Genomic DNA, 24,852 nt, shown 5'->3' with positions numbered 1-24,852 from the left:
AATGCCAAGCATCGGCTAGAGTGGTGGAAAATTCACTGCTATTGGACTATGGAGCAGCAATGATATTGTAGATAATTCTGTGCTTCCAACTTTGTGGCAACAATTTGGGGAAGGCCCTTTCCTGTTTCAGCACGACAATGCCCCCGTGCACAAAGCGAGGTCCATACAGAAATGGTTTGTTAAGATCGGTGTGGAAGAACTTGACTGGCCTGCACAGAGTCCTGATCTAAACTCCATCGGACACCTTTGGGATAAATTAGAACGCAGACTGTGAGCCAGGCCTAATCGCCCAACATCAGTGTCCAACCTCACTTCTGCTGGTGGCTGAATGGATGTAGGTCCCCACAGCAATGTTCCAACATCTAGTGGAAAGCCTTCCCAGAAGAGTGGAGGCTGTTATAGCAGCAATGTTCCAACATCTAGTGGAAAGCCTTCCCAGAAGAGTGGAGGCTGTTATAGCAGCAATGTTCCGACATCTAGTGGAAAGCCTTCCCAGAAGAGTGGAGGCTGTTATAGCAGCAATGTTCCAACATCTAGTGGAAAGCCTTCCCAGAAGAGTGGAGGCTGTTATAGCAGCAATGTTCCAACATCTAGTGGAAAGCCTTCCCAGAAGAGTGGAGGCTGTTATAGCAGCAATGTTCCAACATCTAGTGGAAAGCCTTCCCAGAAGAGTAGAGGCTGTTATAACAGCAATGTTCCCCAACATCTATAACAGTCCAACATCTAGGAAAGCCTTCCCAGAAGAGTGGAGGCTGTTATAGCAGCAATGTTCCAACATCTAGTGGAAAGTGGAAAGCCTTCCCAGAAGAGTGGAGGCTGTTATAGCAGCAATGTTCCAACATCTAGTGGAAAGCCTTCCCAGAAGAGTGGAGGCTGTTATAGCAGCAATGTTCCAACATCTAGTGGAAAGCCTTCCCAGAAGAGTGGAGGCTGTTATAACAGCAATGTTCCAACATCTAGTGGAAAGCCTTCCCAGAAGAGTGGAGGCTGTTATAGCAGCAATGTTCCAACATCTAGTGGAAAGCCTTCCCAGAAGAGTGGAGGCTGTTATAGCAGCAATGTTCCAACATCTAGTGGAAAGCCTTCCCAGAAGAGTGGAGGCTGTTTATCAGCAGTTCCAACAATGTTCCAACATCAATGTTCCAACAGTGGAAAGCCTTCCCAGAAGAGTGGAGGCTGTTATGGCAGCAATGTTCCAACATCTCGTGGAAAGCCTTCCCAGAAGAGGCTGTTATAGCAGGCTGTTATGGAAAACCTTCCCAGCAATGTTAGCAGCAATGTTCCAACATCTAGTGGAAAGCCTTCCCAGAAGAGTGGAGGCTGTTATAGCAGCAATGTTCCAACATCTCCCAGAAGAGTGGAGGTGGAAAGCCTTCCCAGAAGAGTGGAGGCTGTTATAGCAGCAATGTTCCAACATCTAGTGGAAAGCCTTCCCAGAAGAGTGGAGGCTGTTATAGCAGCAATGTTCCAACATCTAGTGGAAAGCCTTCCCAGAAGAGTAGAGCAGCTGTTATAGCCTTCCCAGCAATGTTCCAACATCTAGTGGAAAGCCTTCCCAGAAGAGTGGAGGCTGTTATAGCAGCAATGTTCCAACATCTCGTGGAAAGCCTTCCCAGAAGAGTGGAGGCTGTTATAGCAGCAATGTTCCAACATCTAGTGGAAAGCCTTCCCAGAAGAGTGGAGGCTGTTATAGCAGCAATGTTCCAACATCTAATGGAAAGCCTTCCCAGAAGAGTGGAGGCTGTTATAGCAGCAAAGGGAGACCAAACCAATATTAATATTCATGATTTTGGAATGAGATGTTCGATAAGCAGGTTGTCCACATACTTTTGGTCATGTAGTCTATGACTGTGTCCAAAATGGCACCACGTTTCCTATATAATGTACTACCTTTGAACAGAGCCCTTATGGGTGCACTATATAAGAAATAGGGTGCAATTTGGGACTCCGTGGGATAATCTCAATTATAAACACATCCTCTGTTCTTGCCTCCTTCTCAAAACCAATTGGATGAGAAAGCCAACCTTCTCCTCCAATGGGGTTTGAGAAAGAGGTGAGGAGAGAGGACGCGAGGAGTATGCAATTGAGATTCTCCCTATGAGTTTCCCTATAGAGGGGGAGTTAGAAGTGGAAAAAAGATTGTCATATTTCTACGTGAAGCCTAATGAGTTTGTCTGTACTGAATAAACAGTGTGTCTGGTATGTCTGATATTGGCAAATTAATGAAATGCTAAATCATTTCCCCGCAATAAGCCCGGCCACAGATGGGCTGTGGGCATCTGTTTCTCGGGAGAGAAAAACAATTATTTGCAGCCCACACACAGTTCAATGGAAAATGTTACGCTTATTGATTTTTTCCAACCAAGCCTCAAAATTAGGGAAAATAATTGAGAAATAAAAAAAGCCGATAAATGTCTCAAATAGGTTTAAGGGTGACTGCTCAGAGAGAGACAAAGGGAGGGGGCAGAAAGAGAGAGACAAAGGGAGGGAGGGGGCAGAAAGAGAGAGAGAAGGGGGGCAGAAAGTGAGAGACAAAGGGGGGGGCAGAAAGAGAGACAAGTGGGGGGGCAGAAAAGAGAGACAAAGGAGGGGGATAGGGGCAGAAAGAGAGAGACAAAGGGGGCAGAAAGAGAGAGACAAAGGGAGGGGGGATAGGGGCAGAAAGAGAGAGACAAAGGGAGGGAGGGGGCAGAAAGAGAGAGAGAAGGGGGCAGAAAGTGAGAGACAAAGGGGGGCAGAAAGAGAGACAAGTGGGGGGGGCAGAAAGAGAGAGACAAAGGGGGCAGAAAGAGAGAGACAAAGGGAGGGGGGTTAGGGGCAGAAAGAGAGAGACACAGGGGTGTGGGGGCAGAAAGAGAGAGACAAAGGGGGGCAGAAAGAGAGAGACAAAGGGGGGCAGAAAGAGAGAGAAAGGGGGGCAGAAAGAGAGAGAAAGGGGGGCAGAAAGAGAGAGACAAGTGGGGGGGGCAGAAAGAGAGAGACAAAGGGAGGGGGGATAGGGGCAGAAAGAGAGAGACAAAGGGGAGGGGGATAGGGGCAGAAAGAGAGAGACAAAGGGAGGGAGGGGGGCAGAAAGAGAGAGAGAAGGGGGGCAGAAAGTGAGAGACAAAGGGGGGCAGAAAGAGAGAGACAAGTGGGGGGGCAGAAAGAGAGAGACAAAGGGAGGGGGATAGGGGCAGGAAGAGAGAGACAAAGGGGGCAGAAAGAGAGAGACAAAGGGGTGTGGGGGCAGAAAGAGAGAGACAAAGGGAGGGGCAGAAAGAGAGAGAAAGGGAGGGGGGATAGGGGCAGAAAGAGAGAGACAAAGGGGGCAGAAAGAGAGAGACAAAGGGAGGGGGATAGGGGCAGGAAGAGAGAGACAAAGGGGGGTGGGGGCAGAAAGAGAGAGACAAAGGGAGGGGGATAGGGGCAGAAAGAGAGAGACAAAGGGGGCAGAAAGAGAGAGACAAAGGGGTGTGGGGGGCAGAAAGAGAGAGACAAAGGGAGGGGCAGAAAGAGAGAGAAAGGGAGGGGGATAGGGGCAGAAAGAGAGAGACAAAGGGGGCAGAAAGAGAGAGACAAAGGGGGCAGAAAGAGAGAGACAAAGGGAGGGGGATAGGGGCAGAAAGAGAGAGACAAAGGGAGGGGGATAGGGGCAGAAAGAGAGAGACAAAGGGAGGGGGGATAGGGGCAGAAAGAGAGAGACAAAGGGGGGCAGAAAGAGAGAGACAAAGGGGGGTGGGGGCAGAAAGAGAGAGACAAAGGGAGGGGGATAGGGGCAGAAAGAGAGAGACAAAGGGGGCAGAAAGAGAGAGACAAAGGGGTGTGGGGGCAGAAAGAGAGAGACAAAGGAGGGGCAGAAAGAGAGAGAAAGGGAGGGGGATAGGAGCAGAAAGAGAGAGACAAAGGGAGGGGGATAGGGGCAGAAAAGAGAGAGACAAAGGGAGGGGGGATAGGGGCAGAAAGAGAGAGACAAAGGGAGGGGGATAGGGGCAGAAAGAGAGAGACAAAGGGAGGGGGATAGGGGCAGAAAGAGAGAGACAAAGGGGGGTGGGGGCAGAAAGAGAGAGACAAAGGGAGGGGCAGAAAGAGAGAGACAAAGGGAGGGGGATAGGGGCAGAAAGAGAGAGACAAAGGGGGCAGAAAGAGAGAGACAAAGGGGGGTGGGGGCAGAAAGAGAGAGACAAAGGGAGGGGGATAGGGGCAGAAAGAGAGAGACAAAGGGGGCAGAAAGAGAGAGACAAAGGGGTGTGGGGGCAGAAAGAGAGAGACAAAGGGAGGGGCAGAAAGAGAGAGAAAGGGAGGGGGATAGGAGCAGAAAGAGAGAGACAAAGGGAGGGGGATAGGAGCAGAAAGAGAGACAAAGGGAGGGGGATAGGGGCAGAAAGAGAGAGACAAAGGGAGGGGGATAGGGGCAGAAAGAGAGAGACAAAGGGAGGGGGATAGGGGCAGAAAGAGAGAGACAAAGGGGGGGGATAGGGGCAGAAAGAGAGAGACAAAGGGGGGTGGGGGCAGAAAGAGAGAGACAAAGGGGGGCAGAAAGAGAGAGACAAAGGGGGCAGAAAGAGAGAGACAAAGGGGGCAGAAAGAGAGAGACAAAGGGGGCAGAAAGAGAGAGACAAAGGGGGCAGAAAGAGAGAGACAAAGGAGGGGGATAGGGGCAGAAAGAGAGAGACAAGGGGGCAGAAAGAGAGAGACAAAGGGGTGTGGGGGCAGAAAGAGAGAGACAAAGGGAGGGGCAGAAAGAGAGAGAAAGGGAGGGGGATAGGGGCAGAAAGAGAGACAAAGGGAGGGGGATAGGAGCAGAAAAGAGAGAGACAAAGGGAGGGGGCAGAAAGAGAGAGACAAAGGGAGGGGGCAGAAAGAGAGAGACAAAGGGAGGGGGATAGGGGCAGAAAGAGAGAGACAAAGGGAGGGGGATAGGGGCAGAAAGAGAGACAAAGGGGGCAGAAAGAGAGAGACAAAGGGGGTGGGGGCAGAAAGAGAGAGACAAAGGGAGGGGGATAGGGGCAGAAAGAGAGACAAAGGGGGCAGAAAGAGAGAGACAAAGGGGTGTGGGGGCAGAAAGAGAGAGACAAAGGGAGGGGCAGAAAGAGAGAGACAAAGGAGGGGCAGAAAGAGAGAGAAAGGGAGGGGGATAGGAGCAGAAAGAGAGACAAAGGGAGGGGGATAGGAGCAGAAAGAGAGAGACAAAGGGAGGGGGATAGGAGCAGAAAGAGAGAGACAAAGGGAGGGGGATAGGGGCAGAAAGAGAGAGACAAAGGAGGGGGGATAGGGGCAGAAAGAGAGAGACAAAGGGAGGGGGATAGGGGCAGAAAGAGAGAGACAAAGGGAGGGGGGATAGGGGCAGAAAGAGAGAGACAAAGGGGGTGGGGGCAGAAAGAGAGAGACAAAGGGAGGGGCAGAAAGAAAGAGAGACAAAGGGGGCAGAAAGAGAGAGACAAAGGGGGCAGAAAGAGAGAGACAAAGGGGGCAGAAAAGAGAGACAAAGGGGGCAGAAAGAGAGAGACAAAGGGAGGGGGATAGGGGCAGAAAGAGAGAGACAAAGGGGGCAGAAAGAGAGAGACAAAGGGGTGTGGGGGCAGAAAGAGAGAGACAAAGGGAGGGGCAGAAAGAGAGAGAAAGGGAGGGGATAGGGGCAGAAAGAGAGACAAAGGGAGGGGGGATAGGAGCAGAAAGAGAGAGACAAAGGGAGGGGGATAGGGGCAGAAAGAGAGAGACAAAGGGAGGGGGCAGAAAGAGAGAGACAAAGGGAGGGGGATAGGGGCAGAAAGAGAGAGACAAAGGGGAGGGGGATAGGGGCAGAAAGAGAGACAAAGGGGGCAGAAAGAGAGAGACAAAGGGGGTGGGGGCAGAAAGAGAGAGACAAAGGGAGGGGGATAGGGGCAGAAAGAGAGACAAAGGGGGCAGAAAGAGAGAGACAAAGGGGTGTGGGGGCAGAAAGAGAGAGACAAAGGAGGGGCAGAAAGAGAGAGACAAAGGGAGGGGCAGAAAGAGAGAGAAAGGGAGGGGGATAGGAGCAGAAAGAGAGACAAAGGGAGGGGGATAGGAGCAGAAAGAGAGAGACAAAGGGAGGGGGATAGGGGCAGAAAGAGAGAGACAAAGGGAGGGGGATAGGGGCAGAAAGAGAGAGACAAAGGGAGGGGGAGAAAAGAGAGACAAAGGGAGGGGGGGATAGGGGACAAAGGGAGGGACATAGGGGCAGAAAGAGAGAGACAAAGGGGGCAGAAAGAGAGAGACAAAGGGGGCAGAAAGAGAGAGACAAAGGGGGCAGAAAGAGAGAGACAAAGGGGGCAGAAAGAGAGAGACAAAGGGGGCAGAAAGAGAGAGACAAAGGGAGGGGGATAGGGGCAGAAAGAGAGAGACAAAGGGGGCAGAAAGAGAGAGACAAAGGGGTGTGGGGGCAGAAAGAGAGAGACAAAGGGAGGGGCAGAAAGAGAGAGAAAGGGAGGGGGATAGGGGCAGAAAGAGAGAGAAAGGGAGGGGGATAGGAGCAGAAAGAGAGAGACAAAGGGAGGGGGATAGGGGCAGAAAGAGAGAGACAAAGGGAGGGGGGATAGGGGCAGAAAGAGAGAGACAAAGGGAGGGGGATAGGGGCAGAAAGAGAGAGGGGATAGGGGCAGAAAGAGAGAGACAAAGGGAGGGGGGATAGGGGCAGAAAGAGAGAGACAAAGGGAGGGGGGATAGGGGCAGAAAGAGAGAGACAAAGGGGGGTGGGGGCAGAAAGAGAGAGACAAAGGGAGGGGCAGAAAGAGAGAGACAAAGGGAGGGGGATAGGGGCAGAAAGAGAGAGACAAAGGGGGCAGAAAGAGAGAGACAAAGGGGGTGGGGGCAGAAAGAGAGAGACAAAGGGAGGGGGATAGGGGCAGAAAGAGAGAGACAAAGGGGGCAGAAAGAGAGAGACAAAGGGGTGTGGGGGCAGAAAGAGAGAGACAAAGGGAGGGGCAGAAAGAGAGAGAAAGGGAGGGGGATAGGAGCAGAAAGAGAGAGACAAAGGGAGGGGGATAGGAGCAGAAAGAGAGAGACAAAGGGAGGGGGATAGGGGCAGAAAGAGAGAGACAAAGGGAGGGGGATAGGGGCAGAAAGAGAGAGACAAAGGGAGGGGGATAGGGGCAGAAAGAGAGAGACAAAGGGGGTGGGGGCAGAAAGAGAGAGACAAAGGGAGGGGCAGAAAGAGAGAGACAAAGGGAGGGGGATAGGGGCAGAAAGAGAGAGACAAAGGGGGCAGAAAGAGAGAGACAAAGGGGGCAGAAAGAGAGAGACAAAGGGGGCAGAAAGAGAGAGACAAAGGGAGGGGGATAGGGGCAGAAAGAGAGAGACAAAGGGGGCAGAAAGAGAGAGACAAAGGGGTGTGGGGGCAGAAAGAGAGAGACAAAGGGAGGGGCAGAAAGAGAGAGAAAGGGAGGGGGATAGGGGCAGAAAGAGAGACAAAGGGAGGGGGATAGGAGCAGAAAGAGAGAGACAAAGGGAGGGGGATAGGGGCAGAAAGAGAGAGACAAAGGAGGGGGCAGAAAGAGAGAGACAAAGGGAGGGGGATAGGGGCAGAAAGAGAGAGACAAAGGGAGGGGGATAGGGGCAGAAAGAGAGACAAAGGGGGCAGAAAGAGAGAGACAAAGGGGGTGGGGGCAGAAAGAGAGAGACAAAGGGAGGGGGATAGGGCAGAAAGAGAGAGACAAAGGGGGCAGAAAAGAGAGACAAAGGGGTGTGGGGGCAGAAAGAGAGAGACAAAGGGAGGGGCAGAAAGAGAGAGACAAAGGGAGGGGCAGAAAGAGAGAGAAAGGGAGGGGGATATGAGCAGAAAGAGAGAGACAAAGGGAGGGGGATAGGGGCAGAAAGAGAGACAAAGGGAGGGGGATAGGAGCAGAAAGAGAGAGACAAAGGGAGGGGGATAGGGGCAGAAAGAGACAGAGACAAAGGGAGGGGCAGAAAGAGAGAGACAAAGGGAGGGGCAGAAAGAGAGAGACAAAGGGGGCAGAAAGAGAGAGACAAAGGGGGCAGAAAGAGAGAGACAAAGGGGGCAGAAAGAGAGAGACAAAGGGGGCAGAAAGAGAGAGACAAAGGGGGCAGAAAGAGAGAGACAAAGGGGGCAGAAAGAGAGAGACAAAGGGGGCAGAAAGAGAGAGACAAAGGGGGCAGAAAGAGAGAGACAAAGGGAGGGGGATAGGGGCAGAAAGAGAGAGACAAAGGGGGCAGAAAGAGAGAGACAAAGGGGTGTGGGGGCAGAAAGAGAGAGACAAAGGGAGGGGCAGAAAGAGAGAGAAAGGGAGGGGGATAGGGGCAGAAAGAGAGACAAAGGGAGGGGGATAGGAGCAGAAAGAGAGAGACAAAGGGAGGGGGATAGGGGCAGAAAGAGAGAGACAAAGGGAGGGGGATAGGGGCAGAAAGAGAGAGACAAAGGGAGGGGGATAGGAGCAGAAAGAGAGGGGATAGGGGCAGAAAGAGAGAGACAAAGGGGGGCAGAAAGAGAGAGACAAAGGGAGGGGCAGAAAGAGAGAGACAAAGGGAGGGGGATAGGGGCAGAAAGAGAGAGACAAAGGGGGCAGAAAGAGAGAGACAAAGGGAGGGGGATAGGGGCAGAAAGAGAGAGACAAAGGGGGGTGGGGGCAGAAAGAGAGAGACAAAGGGAGGGGGATAGGGGCAGAAAGAGAGAGACAAAGGGGGCAGAAAGAGAGAGACAAAGGGGGCAGAAAGAGAGAGACAAAGGGGGCAGAAAGAGAGAGACAAAGGGAGGGGGATAGGGGCAGAAAGAGAGAGACAAAGGGAGGGGGATAGGGGCAGAAAGAGAGAGACAAAGGGAGGGGGGATAGGGGCAGAAAGAGAGAGACAAAGGGAGGGGGGATAGGGGCAGAAAGAGAGAGAGACAAAGGGAGGGGGGATAGGGGCAGAAAGAGAGAGAGACAAAGGGAGGGGGGGCAGAAAGAGAGAGAGATGATGCACTTTGAACCACTGAGAAAATAACATCCGTCTTGCAGCCATGCGACAGTCAAGGTCGCTTACTTGATCCGTGGTGTGACACCATTTACAAAGAGGAAGCGATCGGCGCAACGGAAGGAATTAATTTGAGACAAAGAGCCATTCCCTTGCAGCCGACCATTAAACGGTAATCTGCAGTTCGAACAACAAAGCAGCTACTCCAGCTGTGGGACGGGGCTGGAGAAATCAAATTCATAGACTGAGCAAAGACATCAAAGACCAACAATGGAGTAAAACAAGCTTATATTTTGGGTTCTTATGGGGTATGACAGTTGAACTAAGCTCATGAGAAATGTATAAATTACAGTTATATTTTCCAAGATTCAATAATATGCTAAATGGCATATATGTATAAATTACAGTTATATTTTCCAAGATTCAATAATATGCTAAATGGCATATATATATATATATATATATATATATATATATATATATATATATTAGACTTACTCGGAAACATGCGTGCTATGTTCCTGCTGTCAACTTCTGTCTTCAAGGTTTATGAATGATTTAATTAAAGATATTGTCTGAATGCTAATTTCACCAATGATTGACAAAGAACAAGGAACAAACCCCATCACCATCCATTCTGAAACTAAATGCAGCTCTTTGTTAAGTGTTGCAGTCATTTCAGTTGCTGTACTAGTTGACGTGTATAGTGTTGAGTCATCCGCATACATAGACACACTGGCTTCACTCAAAACAAGTGGCATGTCATTACTAAAGATTGAAAAAAGTAAGGGGCCTAGACAGCTGCCCTGGGGAATTCTACCTGGATTATATTGGAGAGGCTTCCATTAAAGAACACCCTCTGTGTATTCTGTTAGACAGATAACTCTTTATCCACAATATAGCAAGGGGTGTAAAGCAATAACACATACACTTTCATAATTTGGTTAGATATACTTGGATGTGTAGTGTCAATGTTTGTTGATGGCATATCATGCCTAAATTGCTAATCTTGCCATTGAGAAAATCATTAAAGTAGTTGGCAATATCAGATGAGTAATGTGACGCATGAGCTACCTGATTCAAGGAATGTCATTTAAGGTGCTCCAAAGCTTTTTTACTTTCACTATTTATGTCATTTATCTTTGTTTCATAGTGTAGTGTCATCTTTTTATTTAGTTTAGTTACGTGATTTCTCAATTTGCAGTACGTTTGCCAATTGGTTGTGCAGCCAGACTTATGAGGCAGATGTTATGGACTGAGACGCAGCCCATGTAAATAAAAACTGATATCTGTAGCCCGAACTGAGATTTGTATTATGTTACTAAGATTGATGCTATGGTGCGTCAATAGACTTAAGGATTAACAGAATCAAATGTCCTTGACCAAACGCTTTCTACCAGGTATGTTTAGTTAGATCCCAAAAAAAACAAGCGATGCTGTTAAATTAAAAAGGCCCAACATGGATCGCAACGTAATGTAATAAGAAGCATTTTGAGTGTGTGTGTGCGCCTGTCTCAGTCTGTTCAGGCCAGATTTGATCCAACTAACATCGTTTAATCAGTCTTTCTTTACACAACTACATATATTTCCTGTGTACACATGAGTCACGGGATGTTTTTGTGCCCACAGAGGGTCAGGGCCTGGTGACTTTCTTCCCTCCCTGGCCCCTCATAAGGGCCATAATAATTCCCCATACTCCCTGGTGACTTTCTTCCCTCCCTGGCCTCTCATAAGGGCCATAATAATTCCCCATACTCCCTGGTGACTTTCTTCCCTCCCTGGCCCCTCATAAGGGCCATAATAACTCCCTGGTGACTTTCTTCCCTCCCTGGCCCATCATAAGGGCCATAATAATTCCCCATACTCCCTGGTGACTTTCTTCCCTCCCTGGCCCCTCATAAGGGCCATAATAATTCCCCATACTCCCTGGTGACTTTCTTCCCTCCCTGGCCCCTCATAAGGGCCATAATAACTCCCTGGTGACTTTCTTCCCTCCCTGGCCCCTCATAAGGCGGAGCTATTCAACTGTCACGTCTGCTCTTAGGAAGATAACTGTCCTCCAGATCAGGGGAGAAATATGTAGCCCCCCACTCCCGGTTCAGTCGAAGGTGGGAGATGTGTGTACCTCATGGGGTCAGCTCAGGGTTGGTCTGGGGGGAGGGGTGTAATTTGAAAGAGGCGAAGCACATCAAAGCTATTGTGTATGCTGAAATTGGACGCCGGGTCTGGCATCGCGTTTAATGTTTAATGTCACATCCACTGACATTTATGCAATACTCTCGAAAACTGCCGCTTGCCTTAATGTCTGGTTGACTATCTTTCGGTCGATCTGTGGTAGACTCCATTTTTTGGAAAGAAGGCTCGGCCTACCAAAACCCTGTCAGCATAGGGTGAAGGATATCTGATACATTTTAATGGTCTTTGTGGGGCCAGAGTGTGACCTGAATGCAAAGCTGATAGTGTCATATAGACTCTGAGCTACGGCGGTGTGCGATATGAAGCCCATGAAGAAATTAGCTCCACAAGGAGACATTGATACGATCTGAGCTACTGTGCCCCAGCTGTCAACTTATCACTGCCATTGACTCGACCAAGGCTGCATGTGCTTGGGTTGGATTAGCTTATACTGGATCATCATCATTCACCAAGGGGTCTTGGAGACCTTTTTCTTGAAGAAGGATATTGACAATGCAATCAGAATGACTTCACCCTCATCACCAACCAGGTTAACCTTTTTTGTCCCATTGCTACATGAACCAAGGTGCTGCTTTCTTGGAAATGACCTCTGAGGAATGGGATGATGTGGCTGGTGATGATAATGAGGATTCTGAATATAGGGGTGTCAATAGTTAGGGATCATTACAATGATGGGCAGTAGAGGCCACAGAAGAGTGGGGTTGCTCAATCTTTGCCATGTGCACCTAGGGAGGTATCCAATCCTCCTGGACAGCTTTTTGGTGTTGGTCCAGCCCTGCTCTTGCAGCTGATTAGTAAAATGAGGATTGCAAGCTAGAACAGGTTTGAGAGAAAAAGCCTAGACTCCCCTTTGTATGAATGTTAATGCCTAACCAGGTGCAAATTGTGGTGTCCTCCTTTAGAAAGGATGCTCAGGGGAGTTATTATGGCCCTTATGAGGGGCCAGGGAGGGAAGAAAGTCACCAGGGAGTATGGGGAATTATTATGGCCCTTATGAGAGGCCAGGGAGGGCAGAAAGTCACCAGGGAGTATGGGGAATTATTATGGCCCTTATGAGGGGCCAGGGAGGGAAGAAAGTCACCAGGGAGTATGGGGAATTATTATGGCCCTTATGAGGGGCCAGGGAGGGAAGAAAGTCACCAGGGAGTATGGGGAATTATTATGGCCCTTATGATGGGCCAGGGAGGGAAGAAAGTCACCAGGGAGTATGGGGAATTATTATGGCCCTTATGAGGGGCCAGGGAGGGAAGAAAGTCACCAGGGAGTATGGGGAATTATTATGGCCCTTATGAGAGGCCAGGGAGGGCAGAAAGTCACCAGGGAGTATGGGGAATTATTATGGCCCTTATGAGGGGCCAGGGAGGGAAGAAAGTCACCAGGGAGTATGGGGAATTATTATGGCCCATGGTGGCTTGAGAAATGCATCCTTACATTCCTTTGCTGTTGAATTATTTTACAGAGTTGCCTAAGCAATGGGTACATTTCCTTTCCTCCTTCCTTCCTCTGTACATATGTTCCTTCCCTCCTTTCTTCTTAAGTACAAACCTACATATATATATAGTCCCTTCAGAAAGCATTCACACCCTTTTACTTTTTCCATGTGTTGTTGTGTTACAGCCTGAATTGAAAATGAATTAAATTGAAATGTGTGTCACTGGCCTGCACACAATACCTCAATGTCAAAGTGGAATCCTTTTTCTATCATTTTTTTTACAAATGGATTAAAAATGAAGCTGAAATGGCTTCAGCCAATAAGTATTCAACCCCTTGGGTATGCTTGTGAGATATACTCGTAAGGACTAAGGAATTTTGGGGGGGATAAAAAGAAACTGAATAGAGCTAAGCACAGGCAAAATTCTATAGGAAAACCTACTTCAGTCTGCATTCCAAGAACCATGAAAAACAGCTCACCCACCAAACTTTACAGTTGGGCAAAATGCATTGAGACAGGTAGTGTTTTCCTGGTATCCACCAAACCCAGATTAGTTTGTCGAACTGCCAGATGGTGAAGCGTAATTCATCACTCCAGAGAACGCGTTTCCACTGTTCCAGAGTCCAATGGCGGTGCGATTTACACCTCATTGGATTGAGCATGGTGATCTTAGGCTTGTGTGCGGCTGCTCGGCCAATGAAACCCATTTTATGAAGCTCCCGATGAACAGTTCTTGTGCTGACATTGCATCAAGAGGCAGTTTGGTACTAGGTAGTGAGTGTTGGAACCGAGGACAAGCACTTCGGCCCTCGGCGGTCCCGTTCTGTGAAATTATGTGGCCTACCACTTTGTGGCTGAGCTGTTGCTTCTAGATGTTCCCACATCACAATAACAGCACTTACAGTTTACCAGGGCAGCTCTAGCAGGGCAGACATTTTACGAACTTGTTGGAAAGGTGGCATCCTATGACGGTGCCACGTTGAAAGTCACTGAGCTCTTAAGGCCATTCTACTGCCAATGGTTGTATATGGAGACTGCATGGGTGTGTGCTTGATTTTATACACCTTTCAGCAACGGGTGTTGCTGAAATAGCCAAATACACTAACTTGAACGGGACTCTACATACTTTTGTATACATTGTGTATATAAGAAAGATCATGAAACAGATTTTTACACTAAACAGTCTCCATATACAGCACCAGTCAAAAGTTTGGACAAACGTACTCATTCCAGGGTTTTTCTTTTTCTAGTGAAGACATCAACACTATGAAATAACACATATGTAATCATGAAGTAACCAAAAAAGGGTTAAACAAGCAAAGTAGCCACCCTTTGCCTTAACGACAGTTCTGCACACTCTTTGAATTCTCTCAACCAGCTTCAATAGGTAGTCTCCTGGAATGCATTTCAATTAACAGGTGTCCCATGTTAAAAGTTATTTTGTGAAATGTCTTTCCTTAATGCATTTGAGCCAATCAGTTGTGTTGTGACAAGGTAGGGGTGGTATACAGAAGAAAGCCCTATTTGGTAAAATACCAAGTCCATATTATGTCGAGAACAGTTAAAATAAGCAAAGAGAAACGACAGCCCGTCATTATGTTAAGACATGAGTGTCAGTCAATGCGTAACATTTGAAGAACTTTAAAAGTTCCTTCAAGTCCAGTCGCAAAAACCATCAAGCGCTATGATGAAACCGGCTCTCATGGGGATCGCCACAGGAAAGGAACACCCAGAGTTACCTCTGCTGCAGAGGAAAAGTTCATTAAGAGTTAACTGCACCTCAGATTGCAGTCCAAATAAATGATTCACAGAGTTCAAGTAACAGACACATCAACATCCACTGCTCAGAGGAGACTGTGTGAATCAGGCCTTCATGGTCGAATTGCTGCAGAGAAACCACTCCTAAAGGACACCAATAAGAAGAAGACTTGCTTGGGCTTAGAAACACGAGCAATGGACAATAGACCGGTGGAAATATGTCCTTTGGTCTGATGATTCCAAATTTGAGATTTTTGGTTCCAACTGCTGTGTCTTTGTGAGACGCAGAGTAGATGAACAGATTATATCTGCATGAGTGGTTCCCACCGTGAAGCAAGGAGGAGGTAGTGTGATGGTCCTTTGCTGGAGACACTTCCTGTGATTTATTTAGAATTCAAGGCACACTTAACCAGCATGGCTACCATAGCATTCTGCAGCGATACGCCATCCCATTTGGTTTGCACTTAGTGGGACTATAATTCGTTTTTCAACAGGGAAATGACCCAAAACACAACTCCAGCTGGTGTAAGGGCTATTTGACCAAGAAGGAGAGTGCTGCAGCATCAGATGGACCTGGCCTCCACAATCACCCGACCTCAACTCAGTCGAGATGGTTTGGAATGAGTTGGACCGCAGAGTGAAGGGACGCAGCCAATAAGTGCTCAGCATATGTGGGAAATCCTTCAAGACGGTTGGAAAATCAGAAGTTGGCAGATCGGCTGTACAGACTACAGACGAGCCCAAAACCGAGAACACCGTTGTGTTTGTGAGAGTCTCATCTGTCCGTAATAGTTTGAAAGGCCAAACCGTTTGGACCCTACAGATGGTTTTCGAGATGTCTCGTGGTCTGACAAACACCGCTCTGTCATCCTTTCACCGCAGATGCGGAAGTTCTACATCGGCGGATATGGTGGATTGAGATGCATCAAAGGCAAAAAAAAACATATCTATAGCTTAAACTGACATTTTTAATGGGGATTTTTTTATTATACTAATTTGATTTCCGTTTTCAGTTCCGTTTTGCCTTTGAGATCACAGTGAATAATATTACATGACAGGGGGCACCTGATCCTACTGACTCCCCCATGGGGATGAAAACGTTCATTACCCTGGTTCTATGATAATATGAGTGAGATGTCTTCAATTACATTTACTACCTCTCCCTTACAGAGTATGTAATACCTACACGTTTCAAGCAGACCAGCATAGTCCCTGTGCCCAAGAACGCCAAGGTAACCTGTCTCAATGACTATCGCCTGAACACCTCCTTCTGCAACTGGATCCTGACCGGATTCTCCCAGGTGATGAGGGTGGGCAACAACACATGCATTCTTAAGTCTCCTTCTGTACTCTCTGTGTGGCTGCGCACGACTCCAACGCCCTCATTAAGTTTGATACGACGAGACAGTGGTAGGTCTGATCACCAATGGCGGTGAGACAGCCTATAGGGAGGAGGTCAGAGACCTGGCAGTGTGGTGCCAGGACAACAACCTCTCACTAAACGTCACCAATACAAAGTAGCGGATCGTTCACTACTGGAAACGGGGGGTGAGCACACTCCCAATACAGTCGTAAAGAGGGCCCAACAACGCCTATTTCCATTCAGGTGGATGAAAATATTTGGCATGGGCCCTCAGATTCTCAAAAATATCTATAGTTGAACCATTGAGAGCATCTTGACTGGCTTCATTACCGCTTGGTATGGTAACTGCTTAGCATTCAATCGCAAAACGCTACAGAGGGTAGTACATATGGCTCAGTACATCCTTAGGGCTGAGCACCCCACAATCCAGGACCTCTATACCAGGCGGTGTCAGCGGAAGGCCCTAAAAATTGACCAAGAAAATTGACCAAGACTCAAGATAGTTATCTCTGCTACCGCACAGCAAGCAGTACCAATGCACCAAGTCTGGAACCAAGCACCGTTAACAGCTTCTACCCCGAAGACGTAAGACTGCTAAATATTTAGTTGAATAGTTAACTAAATAGCAACGACCCTTTTCGCACTATTTCATTTTACTCAACACATATGCTGCTGTTGTTTACTCTGTCACTTTATTCAATAGTTATATGTACATATCTACCTGTTGTATATAGTCAAGTTATTGTTACTCATTGTGTGTCTATTACTACATGTTTTACTTTTCTATTATTTCTCCATTTTCTTTCTCTCTGCATTGTTAGGAAGGGCCTATCAGTAAGCATTTCACTGTTAGTGCACACCTGTCGTTTACGAAGCATGTGACGACTACATTTGATTAGAGTTCGTTCAAATACATGTTTTGAAGTATCGCAATGGGATATGGCCAACTCCAATATCGCAGACATGTTCTCCGAAGCCATAAAAAGCATCCCTCGGAGGCTCCGACACAGGGGACAGTAGGCGTCAACGAAGGTGCAGTGACATCCTTTTGGTAGAACCTCAAATGTAGCCTCACATGCCACATTGCATATCCCTTGTAAAGCGAAGCATTTGAACAGTGCCCAAGAGTCCTCAGGCCCTTCGGGGGCTGTAAACAGTTGCTATTACAAGCCAATATAATAGCCTCCACTATCCAATGGGATAGTCATTGACGAGAGAGGAGCCTACCCTTGCAGGGGGCGCTGAAGAAATGTAGAGTTGGTCGCTCTTCCGTAAGGCTCTCATTCTGTCCAAGTAAATGTGCAACGTGAGTACTGGACAAACGGTGGAGAGGCTCTTATTCCATGTTAGTGAATGGCGGTGGGTGGAAAGCCACAAGCTCCAAGGGATTATAATTATCACTGACCATAGGCATACAGGAAGGTTTAAGTTAACTTGGATAACCTCAGTGCAAACTGTAGGCACAAATGGTAGACTGGCAGTGCGTGAAGCTCACTCACTCTGCAGGCATAAGGGCAATCAGCAAAGGGGTTTTGAAGGAGAGATATTTCATCTCCACACCTTCCAGCAGCTTAAAAGGCTGCTGTGAAATAGCCTCAAGCAAAATAGATCCCAAGACGGGGCTAAAGGCTTGGAGACTGGACGTAAGCGACGTGATCCCTACTGTGTTTTTGTCAAAGCCACTTCTCAAAAACATGCCACTTGTTTCCAAAGAAACAGTGAAAAAGGGGGCTTTGGCACTCTGAATAGTCTCAATGAGTGGTAAGCCTGTCGCATTCAGATTCATCCTCTCACAGGCTTGGCCCAGAGGGCCATGGTTTCTGGGTGAGGGTGGGACATCTCTTTGTTAATTTGGGTCAGAAGTTCCCTGCGTAACAGTAGCTGCCAGGGCTTGTGATCTTCGCTAACCAGAGCTTTACTGGCCATCCTGGGACTACTAAGATGAGGGATAAGCCTCAGGCATAGAGGGGAAAAAAAGCGTAGAGCAGCACCCTTGGCCAAAGGATGTGCCAGTGCGTCTACCTCCAGCAGTACTGCTCGCGCAAAGAACAGCGGGCAGTTTCTCTCTTTGTGCGATGCATAGAGATCAATGGTGTTCAACCATATCTCTGCAAGACCTGGTTCACCACTTGGGGATGGAAGTCTCCAATCCCCGTATAGGGGATTCCCTCTGGACAAGTCCGCTACTATATTCAGTACGCCCAGGACATGAGTCGCGCATAGTGAGAGTAGGTGTGTTCTGCTCCACAGAATAATCTTGACAGCAAGTGCCACCCTGGGGGTTGACGTATGCCACCAGTCGTATTGCCTGTCCTGATCGGGATGTGATAATTCCTGAAGGGCTGAAAATATTTCAATTGAAAGGAACACTGTCAGAAGTTTGAGGTAGTTTACATGAGAGGCAGAGCTGTCGGGACCAGAAACAAAGATCGAGGGGCTCTTCCAGTGACAGACAGCCGAGAGAAGGTTACCGTTAACTTTTTGATTGAGGTGATGTTGTGTACACAGACGTTGGTATCTACCCAACGCTGGAAGTCTCTCATTCCCAGTAGACACAGTGGTACTGAGATGGAGGATGCCATCAACCTCAAGACTCAAAGATACGTTCTGAGCATAACAGGAGCGCCCCCTGCGGAACTGTCGATAGTGTAGCCCGATAAAATAGATCCAGCTTGACGCTTAGGTATTCTATTCTCTATGTGGGCACCAAACAGCTCTTTTTCCTGTTGATCTTGAACCCTAACTCGGTGAGGTGGGTTAAGAGGGAAGCCGTGTCTCGTACTGCTTTGGTGGAGACTAATTTTTATTTTATTTAACTAGGCAAGTCAGTTGAGAACAAATTCTTATTTACAATGGACGGCCTACCCAGGCCAAACCCTAATCCGTACGATGCTGGGCCAATTGTGTGCCTCCCTATGGGACTCCCAATCACAGTTGGTTGTGATACAGCCCAGGATCGAACAAGGTTCTGTAGCGACTCCTCTAGCACGGAGAAGCACTCTAGCACTGAGTGCCTTAGACCGCTGCGCCACTCGGGAGTTCTTAATCCCCTGATTCTCCGGGGTGCTACAGCCTCCTCCACACACTTGTTGAACATGCGGGGAGCTAGTGCTAGGCCGAAGGGGACACCAAGGTATTCATAGGCTGTTCCCTGAATGGAAAAATTGAGAAACCTCCCGTGTGCTGGTATTACGTAAAAATAAGAGCCCTGTAGGTCGATTGAAGTGAACCAGTCGCCTTGACGAAAAGAGAGAGACAGCACGTAAGTAAGCACATGGACCTTTTCAATATGGCTGTTGAGGGACCCGTATGTCCAGAATGGGGTATATCCAAATTGTCGGTCTTCCACGGCTACTTCTAAAAGAGCAGAGGGGAGAGTTGTGGCATGGAGGTTTTAGTGAGCCCGGTCGCGACAGAGCCTGGTGGCACAGCTAGCGCTGCGATGCAGTGCCCTAGACCACTGCGCTACCCGGTAGAGCTGAATCTGTTTTTGAGTCTATTGTCCAGAGAACCAAGTAGGTCGGGCTGGTCAAGTAAGTAAGCACAAAAACAACTGAACGTTATGTGAAATATGCATGCTGAACTGGTGTGCTAGCTGAGGTAGGCCGTCTGAGCATTCCGCCTAGCTTAGGTTAGCTGAGTATACATTTAATCTGAGGTGAACTATATACGAGAGCTAAGCCAGCAATTGCTAGACGGTGGTTAGCTAGCTAACTATGTGTTGATATATCTTTCAAAAAACAGCGCGGTAGAAAAGACTAACGTTAGCCACAAACTACAAAAAAGCTGTTACTTTTCTCAACAATATTGATGTCCTGAATTTAGCAGGTGCTATCGACAGATCAGTTGGACAAAGGACTGGTCACAAATATAGTAGACAGAGTAGAAAATGCAGAAAAGTAGAAAATGAATTGTACTTCAACACAAAGAGACAAGAGCAGAGGTCCTACGTTCGGCAGCGTTAACCTTGCGGTTCGCTTGAGAACATTTAAGCAGGATCAAGTCGTGCTGAGGGGAGATTCCAGAGCGTAGTAAACTTCGCAAGGAAGGGAGCGAGAATAACCAGTGGGCGGGTGAGTGGCACCTTATAAAACAGGAGGGGCTCACCTCATTCACCAGTCAACCGGTCTGTTTCTGACAGATGTTGTGTGTTTGGTTCTTCCTAGTAGTGATCCGCCTACCACGAATCCCATTGTGTTCCATAAAAAATTGTATTTGAATGAACCTCTTTACTTCTGATCTTCTCTGCAGGTAAACTACACGATTCAAAAAGTATGCTAGCATGAATAACCTGTGCACATACAACGATGGGTGTATCATGACTGCTCACTTTTATCTTGACCACATTGTGCAATGCAACAAATTCAAGAGAAAAGGGTGCGACCAATTTCCTTGGTTATACTGTAGTCACAGAAAAGCCATGCGCTTTGTGAATACCATGTGATTGACAGGCGACGAGCTAAAAAGGTGCTGTAGAATGTGTTGTTTACCACTCCCCACCTAGCCCCAAGTGTCATTACCTTCATAAGGCGGTAAACATGTGGCAAAACAATATTATTAAGAGACAAACACTGGTGTGGTAGGTGTATCAAAACTGGAATTCCTCAGCATGCCCCAGTGCTGTTCTAAGAGAGCTCCATGTATAAGGACAGAAAAAAAAAGTCTGGCACCAAAAATAGCTTTGTTCACATGGAAACGACCTGGAGGGAAGAAGATCAGAAAGAGAGAGGAGGCTAAGAAAGAGAGGGGAGAAGGAGAGACTAGAGACAAGAGGAGAGAGAGAAAGGGAGCAAGAGAGATATGTCTGTATTTTGCACCGGGGGATAGGAGGAGAGTAGAGGAGAGGAGGGTAAAGCTTTATCTCCACAAACCTGTCCTGTCTCATCAAGCCTAGCCGCTGCGTGTCAAGGTGTCTAAATCTTAATCTCCAGCATGGGCAAGAGCCTGGCTCAACGGTTACCTCCGGCTCATCTCCTAACGGTTTCACTGTATGAAATATCATCAAGCTATTCTCCCTTCTCCAGAAGAACTATGTCAATTCCCCGTCGTCACTCATCCTCCTCGGGCTAATGGAAAATCTCAGGAGAGGGCCTGAGTCCCAAAGGGCAAACTATTCCCTATATAGTGTACTTCTTTTGCCCAGGGCGCATAGGCCCCCATAGGGCCCTGGTCAAAAGCAGTGCACAATATATGGAATAGGTTGCCATTTGGGACTCAAACTGAGACTGCGCGAGGCGTCTGGGGAGTTTGTAGTACACAATATTACCCATGATACAGGCTCTGGCTGGGCCAGTCAAGAACATTCAGAGACTTGTCCCGAAGCCATTCCTGCGCTGGTTTGGCTATGTGCTTAAGGTCATTGTCCTGTTGGAAGTTGAACTTTCGCCCCCAAAATGAGGTCCTGAGCGCTCTGGAGCAGGTTTTCATCAAGGATCTCTGCACTTTGCTCCGTTCATCTTTCCCACGATCGTGACTAGTTTCCCAGTCCTTGCCGTTGAAAAACATCCCCACAGAATGATGCTGCCACCACCATGCTTCACCGTAGGGATGGTGCCAGGTTTCCTCCAGACGTGACACATGGCATTCAGGCCAAAGAGTTCTTGGTTTCATCAGACCAGAGAATCTTGTTTCTTACGGTTTGAGTCCTTTAGGGGCCCTTTGGCAAACTCCAAGTGGACTGTCATGTGCCTTTAACTGAGGAGTGGCTTCAGTCTGCCCACTACTATAAAGGCCTGATAGGTGGAGTGCTGCAGAGATGGTTGTCATTCTGGGAGGTTTTTCCATCTCCAAAGAGGAACTCTGTCAGAGTGACCATCGGGTTCTTCGTCACATCCCTGACCAAGGCCCTTCTCCCCCAATTGCGCAGTAGGAAGAGTCTTGGTGGTTCCAAACATCTTCCATTTAAGAATGGAGGCCACCTTGTTCTTGGGGACCTTCAATGCTGCAGATTTTTTGGTACCCTTCCCCAGATCTGTGCCTTGAAATAATCCTGTCTCGGAGCTCTACGGACAATTCCCTATGGCTCGGTTTTTCCTCTGACATGCACTGTCAACACTGGGATCTTATGTCGACAGGTGTGTGCCTTTCCAAATCAAGTCCAATCAATTGAATTTACCACAGGTGGACTCCAATCAAGTTGTAGAAACATCAAGGATAATCAACAGAAACAGGATGCACCTGAGCTCAATTTTGAGTCTCATAGAAAAGGGTCTGAATAGTTAGTAGTTTTTTATTTTTAATACATTTGCAAATACTTCTAAAAACCTGTTTTCGCTTTGTCATTATGGTGTATCTTGTGTAGATTGATGAGGAAATAAAACACTAATACATTTTAGAATAAGGCTGTAATGTAACAAAATGTTGAAAAAGTCAAGGGGTCTGAAAACTTTCCGAATGCACTGTACACAGCGGACAGATCATAGAAAGGTGCAGACGTAGATTCAGGGGGGTTCTTTTACAATTAAGAAAGAAGAGCGGTGGTGGATTACCAGTTGGAAAGAGAGACAAAGGGAGAATAGAGCAATGGATGAAGGGGGTGTGAGAGAGAGGGGAAAGGGAGAAGGGACACATTTTCTTAGAGCTAGCTGATGTCTATTGAGAAGAAATATGTCAATTCAAACAGTCTTTAATTCTAATATAAAAATGTCACTTAACAGAAGCTTTTAACCAAAGTGACGTACAGTGTGTGCATACACTTTCAATATGTGCATGTGATCCCTGTGGGAATTTTACTAGGGTGTCTATATAGTGTAAAAAGAGTGAAGATTCATGAAAAGTTAGCAATGGCCAGTGTTTTCCAGATTTTCCCATCGTCCTTAGACTGGAACTTAGGGCCCTTGATCTAAGCCTTATATTGTTATGGATAAACAGAACTGGTTTCAAATATTATTTGTTGTCCCGGAGTGTTTGATTGTGCTAGCACATGGAGTGCCAGATGGGCTTTTTAGTACTATTGATTCCATAAGTTACCGGAAAAGCTAAATCAAGCCCAGCTAAAATATTTGAACTTATATTTGAACTTAAGTTCAAATATTTTAAGTTCAAATATAAGTTGAAATATTTTATCTCTTGTCTAACTGATATCTTAGACAAGAGGAAATGACAGAGGGATCGAACCCTTGCCTCAAGGGGCAATATTTAGTTTCTTAGTTAAAATTCCCGAAGGGATTATATACAAATATAGCTCAAATATATGCGCTCACTGTGCTGCAAGTCTATTTAGATAAAAACATCTGCTAAATGGAATATTATATAATTAAAGAGGCAATCTGCGATGGCAACATCCATGCTTGGACTTTTGCATTTATGTTATATAGCATTTGATTATTGAAAAATAGAATGTAAAATGCCTTTGGAACTTAGTTTAACTGTCTAACCTCATCAGAACCCAAAATATAATGATGTTTTACTGCTTTGTTCGTAAATAAACACTAAACAATTTATTTCTCACATGCGCCAAATTCAAGTGTAGACCTTAACGCGAAATGCTTACTTTACAAGCCCTTAATTCTATTTCTTGAACTGCATTGTTGGTTAAGAAAATATTCATAAATAAATAAACTAAAGTATAAAAAGGTCAAATAAAAAGATAAATAAAAAATGCTTAAAACTATCATTTTGATCTCATGGACAGTCACTCCTTGCATTCACCGGTCTGTCTATGAATTTGAGAGTGGTTGCATTTTTTCCAGCCCTCAGCTGTTTGCCATATCTGTGGCCTGTTTGTTGTGATTTTACTGCAGATGACTACTTTAAGTAGACATGTTGTGACAGTCAGGACCACCCCCCAGGACTAATTGTTGATTTATTGATGTTAGTGCATAAAAATATATTTCAATGTCTATGACTGCCATGTGGGTATATACATTTTTTAAGTACCTGTCTAGGTCCTCAGCATCCTGCATGTTGAACAGCATGGAGGGGATGAGTTTGTCCATGTGCTGGGGCTCCCAGATGATGGCCTGAAGCTCATCGTTCACAGTCTTCCTCACCACACCCTGCAGCCCTTTGATACCGGCCACACGGATCCTAAACAGGATACACACACACTTTAAATATTATATTTGAAGGACTTCGTCAAAGGTCACAGTTTATTGGGAAAGCATTCAGACACCTTCCCTTTTTCCACTTTTCTGACACGTTTCAGGAAACTGTGCGTATGTCGCAAGTCACTACTTCACAGGAGAGGCATTTCTTTTTAACATTTGTTTTTTGGCAGAAATGCCTTCTGGAACATGTGGACTTCCATGTGCCTTCATAACAAATGTAAATGGCCATCTGTAAATGAGAAAAAAATGTAAAATTACAAGACAAGTTTATTTAGCCACGGAAAAGACTGGAACCTTCCCGCTAGCCATGATTGGCTGAGATAGATGGGCTGGACATGTTGAAAGATGAGTTTGGATTGGCCTGCCATGCAGCGCGCTTCTATCTATTTATTTATCCATTATTTTACCAGGTAAGTTGACTGAGAACACGTTCTCATTTACAGCAACGACCTGGGGAATAGTTACATGGGAGAGGAGGGGGATGAATGAGCCAATTGTAAACTGGGGATTATAACATGAGCTGATCAGTATGTGTAGGCAATCCTTTCTAACACATCTTTGTTTGAAGATATCACATAGTAGAACAGCAAAAAAGTGTGGCTCTCCACTTTCTGGAGGGCCGAGATGTGAAATCAGTGGAATGCCCAGTGGAAGCAGAGTGTGATAGCTAAGGAACTGGAGAAAATCCAGCTGTTTGATTGCAAATATATAGAGGGAGTTGAATAGACAACACACAGAAGGCTGTTGTATAACAAACCGGTCTCCAGATTACATCTTCAAACTAAGGGCAACCATGGTATCCGTGACAGAGAGGGAGAAGAGTCCATCCATATGGGTAAGATAGTCCAGCTAGCTACATTTTCAGATATAATATGTTTCTAATTTATCAGAAAGTCATTTTCATTGCAAGTTAAAGCGTACTGTTAGCTAGCTAGCTAATGTTAGCTGGATTGCTCGCTAGCGAGCTAACGTTACATGTATGGACTTTGTAGTAATATTACTTGTATCATTTGCATTGCTAGTTATAGCCTAATGTTAGATAGCTAGCTAACATTGAACCGGGTTGGTTAGCTACCTGCAGATTCATACAGGGTAGTATAAATCAGGATTATGGTTCATTGTTTAGCAAGCTAGCTACATGTCTAAAC

General features: G+C 46.9%; 1 protein-coding gene across 3 annotated transcripts in view; it reads right to left on the bottom strand.

Moving 5' to 3' along the window:
• Positions 1–24,852, bottom strand: part of efr3a (EFR3 homolog A (S. cerevisiae)) — a 237,755-nt gene that overhangs the window by 110,012 nt on the left and 102,891 nt on the right. For all 3 annotated transcript variants that reach the window (XM_052477338.1, XM_052477339.1, XM_052477340.1), the window contains exon 7: positions 23,535–23,684. In XM_052477338.1, coding sequence (XP_052333298.1) covers positions 23,535–23,684 — 150 coding nt within the window. The remainder of the gene's footprint in view (positions 1–23,534; positions 23,685–24,852) is intronic.

This window comes from Oncorhynchus keta, chromosome 23, assembly GCF_023373465.1.
Source record: "Oncorhynchus keta strain PuntledgeMale-10-30-2019 chromosome 23, Oket_V2, whole genome shotgun sequence".
Lineage (NCBI taxonomy): Eukaryota > Metazoa > Chordata > Actinopteri > Salmoniformes > Salmonidae > Oncorhynchus > Oncorhynchus keta.
The sequence above is the reverse complement of the archived record's forward strand: the minus strand, read 5'-3'. Positions and strand labels throughout refer to the sequence as shown.